The sequence below is a fragment of the Aplysia californica genome, unplaced genomic scaffold (genome assembly GCF_000002075.1).
Source record: "Aplysia californica isolate F4 #8 unplaced genomic scaffold, AplCal3.0 scaffold00256, whole genome shotgun sequence".
In the NCBI taxonomy this organism is placed as follows: domain Eukaryota; kingdom Metazoa; phylum Mollusca; class Gastropoda; order Aplysiida; family Aplysiidae; genus Aplysia; species Aplysia californica.
In genome coordinates this window covers 587,966-599,903 of record NW_004797526.1, presented here as the reverse complement: position 1 = coordinate 599,903, position 11,938 = coordinate 587,966, and the positions used below count along the sequence as shown (strand labels likewise).

General features: G+C 37.9%; 1 protein-coding gene across 1 annotated transcript in view; it reads left to right on the top strand.

Moving 5' to 3' along the window:
• Positions 1 to 10,964, top strand: part of LOC101848209 (ubiquitin carboxyl-terminal hydrolase 3) — a 27,994-nt gene extending 17,030 nt beyond the window's left edge. Inside the window, exons 11-15 of the mRNA XM_005100688.3 lie at positions 720 to 838; positions 1,788 to 1,907; positions 3,194 to 3,267; positions 5,206 to 5,246; positions 6,082 to 10,964. Coding sequence (XP_005100745.1) covers positions 720 to 838; positions 1,788 to 1,907; positions 3,194 to 3,267; positions 5,206 to 5,246; positions 6,082 to 6,332 — 605 coding nt within the window. The 3' untranslated portion in view covers positions 6,333 to 10,964. The remainder of the gene's footprint in view (positions 1 to 719; positions 839 to 1,787; positions 1,908 to 3,193; positions 3,268 to 5,205; positions 5,247 to 6,081) is intronic.
• Positions 10,965 to 11,938: the final 974 nt, after the last annotated feature.

Genomic DNA, 11,938 nt, shown 5'->3' with positions numbered 1-11,938 from the left:
GGGGGGGGGGGCATGTTACGTTGTGCGCGTGGTCTTCTTGGGCAGATGATTACTTGTAGTCTCTGCCTACGAGCAATCCGCCAAAGAGCCCTCTTTTTGGTGTAAAAGAACTTTTACTCAATAAATAGCATACTTAAAAATAGAAATCTGCCCAAAAAAAAGAGTTTGAATTCAAGGCAATTAACTTTTCTGAATTGCTTTACCATATGTTGCATGAGTTAAAATGAAGGTAGATGGATTAGCATGGACAAAGGGAAAGGGAAAATTATATCTACACACACGCTGACTCAGCATGTTGTTGGAGGAGGGGGTTTAAGACTTTTTAGTGCCAAGCAGGGCTGTCGTTTAGTGGTTTGTGTTTAGAACAATCATTTACTCCTCTCACATGGTCAAAACGTCCAGTATAAAAGTCATTCTCATCAGTTATGTCAGTTCTGTTCAAGAATTCTTAAGTGTTGTGGGGTTTACTATTGAGCCCTTCATCATGATAATGTCTACTTAGCATCTAGAGATTATCTACTTCTTTTGTTTGTCATTGGGACCATTGTTATTGAAGGGAGAATGAAGGAAATAGTCTACATATTTTTTATACACTGGCGTATCCATTGCTGTTGAAGGGAAAGTAAAAAACTGTCATCCTTTTGTTTTGTTTTGTTTGAATTATATGTTTTGTGAAACAGAAATGCTAAGATAGTTTTCAATTTTGCTCTTTTCTTCAGATTGTCTCTCAAGTTTCACAGATGTTGAAGAGTTGGAAGATTCTGAGTTGTATATGTGTAACAATTGCAAGAAAAGACAAAGATCAACAAAAAAATTTTGGATCCGCAGACTGCCAAATGTAAGAAAATGTATTCACATTTTTGTCCTTTTTATTTTTCTATTTTTGGTGTATACTTATTCATTGGTTATTCTTACTATTTCCCAATTTGAGTTTGCTATAACATACGTGTACAATCTTTAAAGAATTTGAAGAGATTTTACAGAAGCCATTTGAATTGGGGCTTGGGGTAGGGGGGTGTGCGTTATTACTATCGGCAATGATTTTCTTCTAAACTCGTTCGCCAGGACAGCAGTCTCATATCTCAGTGTTATTGGACTCACGATCCAGTCATATTTCGAACCCTGGATCTTCGATAGTGTCACTGTCTTCACTTTTTTTCATTCGTTATATTCTCTTTCCCCCCCCCCCCATCTTACTCATAATGTGGAAAAACTTCCAAATCTAAGTCAAAGAGTGAAATTGTCTGCCTTTTAAAAGTCATATTGGTGTTTAGTACATTGTAAGGGAACAAAGGGGTTATATTTTTTTTTATATAGTAGAGTGTTTTACTACACTCGCAACTGCATAAGGTCATATGAGCGCCAAGGGGCGGGTGTCAACAGAGAAGTCTTTACAGGGAATCAGACTTACTCTGCTCACCTCTCTAACGTCAACAGCACAAGGTGGGCTTCGACTATCAAGGCACCCCGGAAATAGCAGGTCAGAAGAGAGTGACAAACATACAAAAGAAGTAGAGGAAAAATGACAATAGTAAGGATTTGGAAAGAAAAAGCAGCAGCTCCCTGTTGAAGATCAGGCACAGTTATGAGCGTGACATGACGAATCAGCCCATTTACAATTCTACTGTGCTTGAACGAGAAATGTCCCGCCCTTTGGGAATGGCCTAAAGACATTACAGTCAGTGGCACTGCCCCGGGGGGTACAAAGGGGTTAAGTGAAAATGTCTAATAGTTAAAATGTTTTGCATGACTTTTTCTTTCATTTTTTTTTTCTTTTTGCCTTCAAGGTCCTTTGTCTACATTTGAAGAGGTTCAGATGGAGTATGTTCTGCCGATTAAAAGTGGAAACGTTTGTTGAATTTCCAATTCAGGGGCTGGACATGAACACATATGTTCTAAACAATTTGGTGAGTTGAGCATTTTTGTTTATCATATTAGTTAGTACATGTAGGTGTGTGAGTGATGTATTGTATAGTCCTTTTTTATGTTGTTGGAAGAGTATTTTTGTTTTCTTAAGTCAAGGTAGATTACATGTAAAAGTTCATGAGTTGTTGGTTTGTGGGTAACCTATGAGATGTGGTGTTTCTTTTTGGGTGTCGAATTTAATTTGCGAATTTGGTCAAAGTCGAAAGCAAGGCATTCTTGATTTAATTTGAAAGGGGAAACTTCCTTATTTTGTCAAACAGTTGTTGTTTGTTAGCTAAGGATTTGTAGCTTGCTTGGGCTTGTTTTTATTGTTTTAGTTATCTTTGAGATATATGACTTTTCTTTCTGGGTCTCAAATTTTAAATTTTTTTTGATTGGTCAAAGTCAAAGGCAAGGCGTTTTTTTATTTAATTTGAAAGGGGCTCTGGTTTGTTGTTTGAAGATGTGTGGCTAGCTTGGATTTATTATTTTGGTGGGTTTTTTCCTGTCGCTGTTATTCTGACATTTTCATAACAAATGTAGATAATGAGGTTGCTGTTATTGTGTTCAAACTCTGTGAACAGCCATCCAGCAGTTCAATTTCGTAGATTTGCCTGTGCTCATATTGATTGCTTTAGTTAAGGGTCCATGTAAACTTCCTTTTTTTTTCGTAATCTGTAAGTGATGATACGGAAAATTGAGCAGCAGAAAATATTAAAATATAACATTTGAGGTCTGCCCCTGTTGCATTTGATGGTATGTCATTGGAAGGTTGAGATTTTTAAACAGTAGTACTCATGGGTGGGTAGATCTCTTCCTTGTCCTCACAATTTGTTTTTTATCATTGTTTCTTCCTTCAGGAAGTTTTGATGTTTTGTCTTCAACTATACACACAACTCTACCTTTCTGAAAGGTGACGAGGGTGGTTGGCGGGTGCTCTGGTGTGGTTTGCTTCTTCTTTCCTATCAAACATCTATCGTCCTTACCTCCCCTTCTTCTTTTTTATGTTTGTTACTCTCTTGTAGCACCTTTAACTCATATGACCTTATGCTGTTGCGAGCGCCGTAACACCTCTACTAAAACTAAAATTGAAAGGTGACGTAGCTAGCTTGTTTTATGCTTGGCTGAGCGTTGCCTTTGAGATTGGTGTCTGTAGCAAAGCAGTGGCTTATTGCTGCAGCTCAGAGACTGACAGGAAACAAAATATATTAAATGTTACTTTTTTAAAATTAAATCAAAGGAATTGTTGTAAGCATTTTGTTTACTGGTTTGTTTGTTTTTTCCTCAGCATGAAACCAGAGGGAGCTTTTGTGGGAGCAATTTATATGATCTGGCTGCTGTCATAGTGCACCATGGCTCTGGGTAATTACTTTGTTGTCTTGACCGAGGCAACCTTTTCCTTTAAGTGTTTGGCAAAATGTACAGATAGACAAAATCATGATGGTGGGCGGTTTTTTGATGGGTTTTTTTCGTGGTCTATCAGCTTCATATGTTGTATGGGCCATTCCATAAAAAAGTAACTGTTGTGACTTGTGTAATGCTGACACAGTGTTATGCATTGATAGAGCCATTCTAGGATCTGCTGGAGTAATAATAGTTGTTATGTGCATGCTGGAAAACGTGGCGCTATACTACCATTTGAATTCAGTCATTAATTGGATAAGTTTGGGGTTGTTGTTTTTTTTTTGTTTTTTTTAATAAATATTATTATTAATATATGCAACCCTCCTCTAACAAGACAAAAGGAAAATAAACCCCAGCCTTATCATCACAGTTTTAAAATTTTTCAGCTTGTCATGCCCATATTATGTGTGCCACTGCACTTTCATTTTTTTCGTGGAATGGCCCATTTGTAGAATACATGCCCTAACCTGAAAAATAAAGGGTGTGTATGAAACTACTGTCAAGTAGTGAACTTTTACCCGCTGTTTGTCCGTTGTTGAAAGATTTTCCTTAAACGATCACTGTTGGAACTGCTTTTGTTACACTGTGGCTTTGAAAAGTAAACTTTTTATACAGTCGAACCTGTCTTAACGGAATCTCCCCGCTCCCCCCTTGATATATTCCTCTTTAATTACCTGTGTGAAACGGAAAAGGAAACCAAAATCCGCTCCCTTCCGAGGGTTTTACGGATCTGCCCGTTCAGCCCTGATTTGAAACAAAACTCGCAAGTTTGGTTCCCTCCGCCGACTCTAAAGTTAACGCCACGTCGCCAGGCGAGGAAGGGGATTACGGGTGCAATTTGAGGGTACATGTTACCCTGTCTATGTGAGCCCTGAACATTAAAGATGGTCAGGGTGGTGTGGGTGTAAAATCTCACAAGTGCCAGTGAAAGTGCTCAAGTTCTGCTCCAGAGTGGAAACTTTCATTGGTAGCCAGAGGGGGGAAATTAGTTTGACCAATGCCTGCTGCCCTGATTCTACAGCCAGCCGAGAAAAGAGTTCCTCGAATCGTTGTTACATGGCAGTGAGGGGTGGCATTGGTTGTATGTGCTTATTACATCGATGGGTGGGGCTAAGGGTGGAAGAAAAGAGGTTCTAACGTTTCTGTTTTTAATAGGTCAAAACAGCAGTCCTATGAAATACAAGCACTGGTGGTAATTGGATAAGTAAGACTGACACATGTCATTATCAGAGAGGATAGCAGCTGAGAGGTGTGAAGTTTTGACCACTTGTGATTGCTTGCCTACCAGACAAGTGACCCTTGACCCCTCTGGCTGGGCCTTTGAACCCCCATTCCCCCACTAAATTATCCTGTCTAAGACGAAATTTTTTTCTGGCTCCCTTGCGATTCTGTCTTACACAGGTTCAACTGTATTGTCCTTGCAGTACTAAACTTTTGATATTTGTTCATTCCACTTGTATCGGTGAATGAGGAAACACACAAAAGTGTTGTTGTTATGTGGATTTTATGGTTTGATATTTTTCATGTTCACTTTGTTAAAAGAGTGTTATCTGTTTCTCAATGCGGTCAATACACAGAGAAAGAATTGCACATATTGTAATGTAGTGAGGTAATGACTTTGTCAAAATGGGAAAGGAGGAGTAGCTTAATTGTTTTTTATCCAACGTGATGGTTTATAGACAAGCATTCTATTATCGGGGGGGGGGGGGGCTTATGATATTTGCGCTTTTAAGTTTCATGCATAATTGGCATTGTACATTAAGTTTGTCTTTAAATCATTCCCTTTTAAATCAAAGCAGGAGAAATCAAGTTTCGGTAAAGTTAAAGGGTAACTGTAAAACTTGAATGTCTGGCTTTGCATGTAAATTGTCATTTGATATCAATTTTCTCTTTCAGTGCTGGGTCCGGGCACTATACAGCGTATGCTACATATGAAGGTATGCTTGTTTTTGGGTTATTCTTGGTTTTTCAGGTTCACAAATTTTTCAATTCACACTTTTTTAGCGGAGGTTGAATGTGTTCTTAACTTTCCTTTACCTGTAAGTATTTTGTAATTTCTTTACTTAAGAGAGGCTTTGCCTTAGTGCAGATCCCAAATTTATTCTTTGTCTCACATGACAAAGTATGGCAGTAAAAATGAAATCCAATTTGTCAGAAGATATAACAAGGATGCTAGCTAGGTATTAATCATATTTGTAGTTCATAATTCAAAGATTTCTGCGTCAACAAAAACAGGTCTGTTGGGTTATCAGTTTTTGTTTCAGGGGAAAAAAATGTTTTGTACAGGGTTTTGTGCTCTGCTTGCTGTGTTAGGGAAAAGTGTGGAGTCATTTTGATGTTTACGGTTTGCGAGAACATGTGGCCATCCGCAAGACTTGAACTGTGTTTATTGCATCACTTGCAAGCCTAGCAGTGAAGTAATACTGATGAATTTAGGTACAAGTGCATTTTTATTCTTGAATGGGAATCCTCACTAGGCTCGTGGCTAAATCTTCGTACAGGAGAATTAGATTCAGCTGATTAACGTGACGTAATGTAACGTCATGTAGGCTACCAGGAATGGCGAATTTTGCCGACTTTCATTATGTCCATGATACATCACAAAGCTAAAAATTACACATTTTCATGATGGACCAGGTACATCATAAGGATACAAAGGGGTTAAGACTGAATGGGTACTGTTTGCAAGCAGTGTTATGACATAAGATCTAGAAATAATCCATAGTTAGTGTTACAGAATGATTGAGGAGCTTTGCTAATTTTTATTTCCAGGGCAATGGTATCACTTCAATGACAGCACTGTGACTGCATGTGAAGTGGAGACTGTGATGCGTTGCAAAGCTTACATCATGTTTTATGTGCGAAGAGAGATCCGGCTACCAGACAGTCTCTGCGTCCGTGCACAGAGCAGTCTCAATGGGCAGCAGAAGCAGCAGCAGCAGCAGCACGTCTCCGAACTCAGCTCTGGAGATATAGACAATCATAAAAAGAACAAAATTGTGTCCACCTCAAAGCAAAAGTGAGAGTTTCTGAACTTCTTCCCTTCTGTGGGCTGTGGAGTGATGATGACGATCAGTATGTTTTTGTGTTGTTGCTAGTGGTTATGTGTAAAAAACACTGTCCGCCATCCTTCATGTGAGCCAGACACAAAGTTGTCTTTCATACCATGTAATATTTTGTTGATTCAAGTGTTCTCTTTTTTTGTTGTTGTTGTTTTTGTTTCCGATGACCTTGCTGTTCTGCAAGAAGTTTCATCACCAAATGTGAATAAATGAGGGTATTTTGTACTTGACAGGACTTCTGTCAAGAACGAAATCAATGATGTGGAATGTGTATATATATATGTATGTATATGGCTTACCTGTTTGACTGAACATGTTACTACTGCGGCAGGTACCCATTTTTATGGCACAATAATCTTTATGGATTTGACAAAAAATTTTAAGGGAGGTTGTTTTTAGATGTGAGTTACTAGATTTAATTTTATCCTTTTTTAAAGATATATTTCCCTCAGCTCTATATTAATTCAGATGGGTGTTATCTTCCGGTATATGCTTGAATCCCATTCTAGTTTTTGCAGATCAGGGAAGATGTTTTGATTTTGGCATCCTTCGTGGGGAAAAACATCTATCGTCCTTATCTCCCCTTCTTCTTTTTTATGTTTGTTACTCTCTTGTAACACCTCTAATCATCTGGCGCTCATATGACCTTTTGCAGTTGCGAGCACCGTAAAACCTCTACTAAAACTAAAAAAGGGGAAATAGCTGATGTTTATCAAATTTGTTGTGGTCATGGATGACACAGAAGGCACACAATACTCCCGACCCCACAAGCATCATGTGCGAGAGACAGAACATTCTAGTCTTTTTTTTTCTGCAATGAGCTAGTTGGCTTTTCTTTCCATAATGAAGCATAGGAGACTAGGGTTCTGGCTGAGAGTTGAAAAGTTCAGTGCTGTTTTTCTTTTATTCTGTTTGTGTGGAACATTTTTAACTCTTGTCCATGTTTTTCTGGGGGAAAAAGTAGGCTTGTGGGAGAGGGTTGGTGATGTATTATACTTTTATTTTTCTAGTGCCCGATGGAGGTGCTTGCTCACCTATACCTCAGTTTGTGTCATGGTTGTCTATGGTGCAGGTGGCCTTGGGTCAAATCCCCAAGAGGATGTGAATAGATGAAAATGACTGCAAGCTGAAATTAGAAAGAGGAGGTTAGGCAAGGAAGATTCAAAGGGGAGTGGCTTTTTAGCTCTGGTTTTTTTAATTTCCACCGGAGGATTTCTCAATTTTGCGCAAATCTGTTGGTGGCACCCACAGTTCTATTCGAAAGAAAAACAGAATGGTTAATGCATAGATTTGCCATCGAGAGCTTTCATTTCTTCTTTCACTTTTGTGCTCTATGCGTAGGATGATGACAGTTGATTTTGTAATTGAATTATTAATCATTTATTGGAGGTGTCTTCGTGAAAAATTTAACAGTTTACTTTTTTTTAATTTATGGTCACAAAAAGAAGATCAGTGAAGTGGTAAGGATTTCACCATGAAAATATGACTATGCCTTGTGATTTCCATGTGTTTCTCAAACATGTATTCATCGTCAAAGCATTTGTTGTTGCTCTTGAAATTATGCTACTAAATTAAATTGAGGTGCATGGTAACAGTTCACCATGCCTTCTCTCTGCTCTATGCTGTTACTTCCCTGCAATAATGCGTATCGTCAGCAAGTTGTTCAAGTGAACAAAGCCGAGGAAGTAAAATTTTTTAGGACAAATGTTTTTAAAAAACTGGTTTCATCATTCGTTTAACAATTGTACCTACATTGTGCTGCTTTTCTTGCTTTTGCCCTTTTTTTCTTTTTTTTTGGGGGGGGGGTCGTCAAAATGAAATTTTTTAATTTCGACAATATTTCTTTAGCCAGTTCAACTAGATCTAATTCCACAGATTATTTTTATTAAATTGCAATAATTGATTTTTTTTCAAAATTTTGGGCATAGTGCATCTAAACAGCTGGATGATATTATGCTTTATGTCTTTATTCAAATGATAGTTCTTTATTTTATTTTTTTTATAAATACCTCAATCGTAATTGTTGCAATGTTTTAGAAGCAAAAGAATACAAAATGCATTTTCATATATATTTGAGTTGAAAGAACAAGTGTTTTTATTATAACATCATGGGTTTGGCTCAAATTGGAACTGTTTTGCTCTAACGAACAAATTGAGCAGCTAGTTTTTTTTTATAAACAGTAAATGTTGTACATCCCTCAACACAATTTAGATTACTTCAGAGATGGGCTGCTTTAACGCCTTAGTGGGCACCCTTCATTAGTCTATCACTCGCCCAGGACCAAGGCTGCCGCCTATTTTTAGAAAAATTATGCACCTTGTGCACTTACATTTGAATGACTCCAGCATGCTTATCACCACTATCTTCACTCCCAGAATCCATATAAGAAATTTGTGAAGTATTTTTTCACTTTAAAAAGGTTGGGTTGTTTGATGGGGGTTTGGGGTTATTAAATATAAATTTGGTCGGGGGAGGGGGGGTGTAACCATTTTTAAAGACAGATCTGGATCTGGTTTCGTTTCAATAAGAGAATAGAGTGTGAGGGTAAGCTTCTGCTTGACTTGGAAATAGAAAACATGAATAAGTATACATGTTGCTGGTCACTAAGGTGTTAACCCTGCCTATCGGGGCTGAGGTGGATAGCACATCGGGGCAGGAAGACAGAGATGAGATACTCAAATAGGGCATCTTTACCTCATGGGAATCAAAGTCAGTTTTTCACCGGCGAGCAGATGAGCCTGATTATTACTCCAGTGCATGTTTTCCGAAAACAGGTTTGAATGACGTCTCTTTGAGTGAGTAGTTCTGCAGTTTGGATTTGTTTTTGCATGTATGGAGAGGTTGTTAGGTCTATTACATAGGCGATTGTTTGTCTGACTGGCATTTGTACTTACAAACATTTTAGATGTATTTTTGTCTCAGTGATACAAGTACAGTATTGATACTGCCTCTCATAAGTTTGTTGCGTGTGCGTGTTTTTGTTTCTTTTGGCTGATATTGACACTAAGCGTTGCGTGAAAAGTGTATTTAGGATGGGCAATTATGAATTTTTTTTTTTTTTTCTAGTATCAAAAAATTCTTTGTAAAAGTTCTAATGTAAAACAGTTTGTGGGTTTCCTTGAGAAAGTCAAGCATGAAAAAGTAAATTATTACACCAGTTTAAATGTCAGTACAGATTCAGATACAGCTGTAGTTCTGCTTTTGTCTTTTGTTCTGAAACCTTTCATATACACTCAAGAATTAGTTCTTTTAGAATTTAAACTTTGTGATGTCTATTTTTTATTTGTTTCCCTGCTTAGCTTTGTTCTGTGTAACTGCCTCATGTAAACTGGCTGCCATATTTTACTTGTAACTTCTGTACATATGGCAGTCAATGATTGTAGATGACTGCCTGTTGCCACCCTGAAGTAGGTCTCAGTTGGCTCCCCCAGTAGTGTCGGAATGAAGGGAAGTTAGTGTGTCACAACAGTATATTTCTTTAGACTTTTATGCACATTGATAACTATCCTCAGAGTCGGAGCAAAAAGCAGAGAGATTTATGGCTAACCCATCAATGTCCTCAGCCTTTTCCTTTGAACCTTGAAGACAAGTGAAAGGGATCTTGCAGCTCATTATTGTTCAGCTGTGCTTTGTAAAGGACCAGACCAGTATTAGAATAATGCTTGATGAAATGTCTGGGAATGATTCAAAATGAGCGGTTAGATTGTTTTTTGTCTTTAATTCAGGAATGAAAGGTTGGTATGCATGTTTAAAGTGGGATGGGTGTGTTATGCTTTATTGAACTTTATGTCTTTTTTTCTTTGTTTGGTGTTTTCTCATTTGTTTTGTCATATTTTAATTTCGGTTAGCTCCATAACTAATGTGACTAATTTGTTATTACCTCTACAATATTATTTCAACTGTGTTTCATTCCAACACTTTAGCATTCCTGCAGCGCAATGAAGAAAGTGCTGGATAATATCAGTGTCAAAATTCTTTTTTTTAAATCTTTATTTCCTTGCTCCTCCCCTCGGCTTCCTATGCTGTAATATACCATATCATTTATATTGTCATTGTAATGGGGAGGGGGAGATAGAATTTCAGCCGTTGCCTACTACATTAAAAAAAAAATAAATGAAGGTAGGATTGGCGAAAGGTATTAATGATATGACTTTTCCTGTAAAAAAAAAATTAAACAAGGCATATATAAATTAATGAAGGATTATTGTCTGGAGGGAAAGCACTCCCTCCTCATGTAATTTTTTACATAATTTAACTTTAATTTTCTTATTTTATAGAGGAAAGAAATTGAAGATTGTTTTCTCAAGAAAATTTTATTAAGTTTCTGTTTTAGTTCCCCTTGTTTTCTGTTGTTATTTTTCGTTATTGCTAGGGTGATAACGCTGGTGTAATATTGTTTCAATGTAAGTGCATGCAGTATGTATGATCTTTTGCACCAATGTGTTCAGGGCTTTTTTGTAAGTTCCATGTATTGTTATTGCTTATCATGAAATTGACAGTGGTTATTTGGTTGTTTTTGTTGTTTCTGGGTTTATTAGTTGTATGTGCTTAACATGATGAGAATAGCAAATAAATTTTTTTTTTAAATCTCGTGTCATTTGGTCTTGTAATCTTTTCCTCTGTAGATTTCAAAATCATCACTGAACTTTAGGCCTTTCTGGGTACACTTCAGAATTCCTTTTAGTGTTACTTATTTCAGATTGAAAGCGTTATTCCTGGGGTTTTCGTGGTCTAGAGGTACGGTGTTTGCCTCTCATTCAAGAGGTCACAGGTTCAATACCTTTCAACAACAACAAAATTGTCTTCACTGTAATTTCCTCCATTCACCCCCTTTCCTGTTTTCTTGCCCTGTTCTGTCATCTGCCTTCATTATACACTTTCTCTTCTTTCAGCCCCGCCTCCTCTAGTCTTCTCTCTTCTTTATTCCTAAGCTTAATTAAAAATAATAGCATTTCTATAGTAAGGAAGAAATCAACGACAACCTCTAGAGAATGCCAAGCTCGCAGAGACGTGTGTGGGGAAAAGACCCTGAAGCAGCCGCCTATGAGTGTCGTGCACGTTGTGTAGTGTACCCCTGGCTGCCAGTTCGTTGGCGGTAGGTCAGGGCAAATTTACATTAGTTTGAAAAGGACCGCACAATTCAGACAGTTGGTATAAAGACGCAAGTTTATATGGGCGTCTCTTTTCGTACATTGGCAAAACCTGGGCGTTAAAAGCAAGGCTGGCAGTACAGCGAGGTTTAGCTGCGCCCTCGAAATCGGAATGTGGCTGCCTGAAGGCAAGGGGCCTTGCGGAGTCGGGGGAAAAAAACGGTCACGAGTCACATGCATAAAAATAATGTGCACTGCAGATTTTTAACCAGCAGTCGACTTTTTCTCTCCTGAGTTCTTACTCGAATTTGAATTTTGCCAGTATTTTCGAGGTACTTTTACAGTAAAACACAGTGTAGCGGCACGTATGTGACATAGGCCTACATGTATTTGTGTTCCAAGTGCAGTAAAACTCTTTTGGACCCGAAACCCGGTGTAGTGACTAAGTTAAAACGAATTATAAGGAAAGCTGTCTC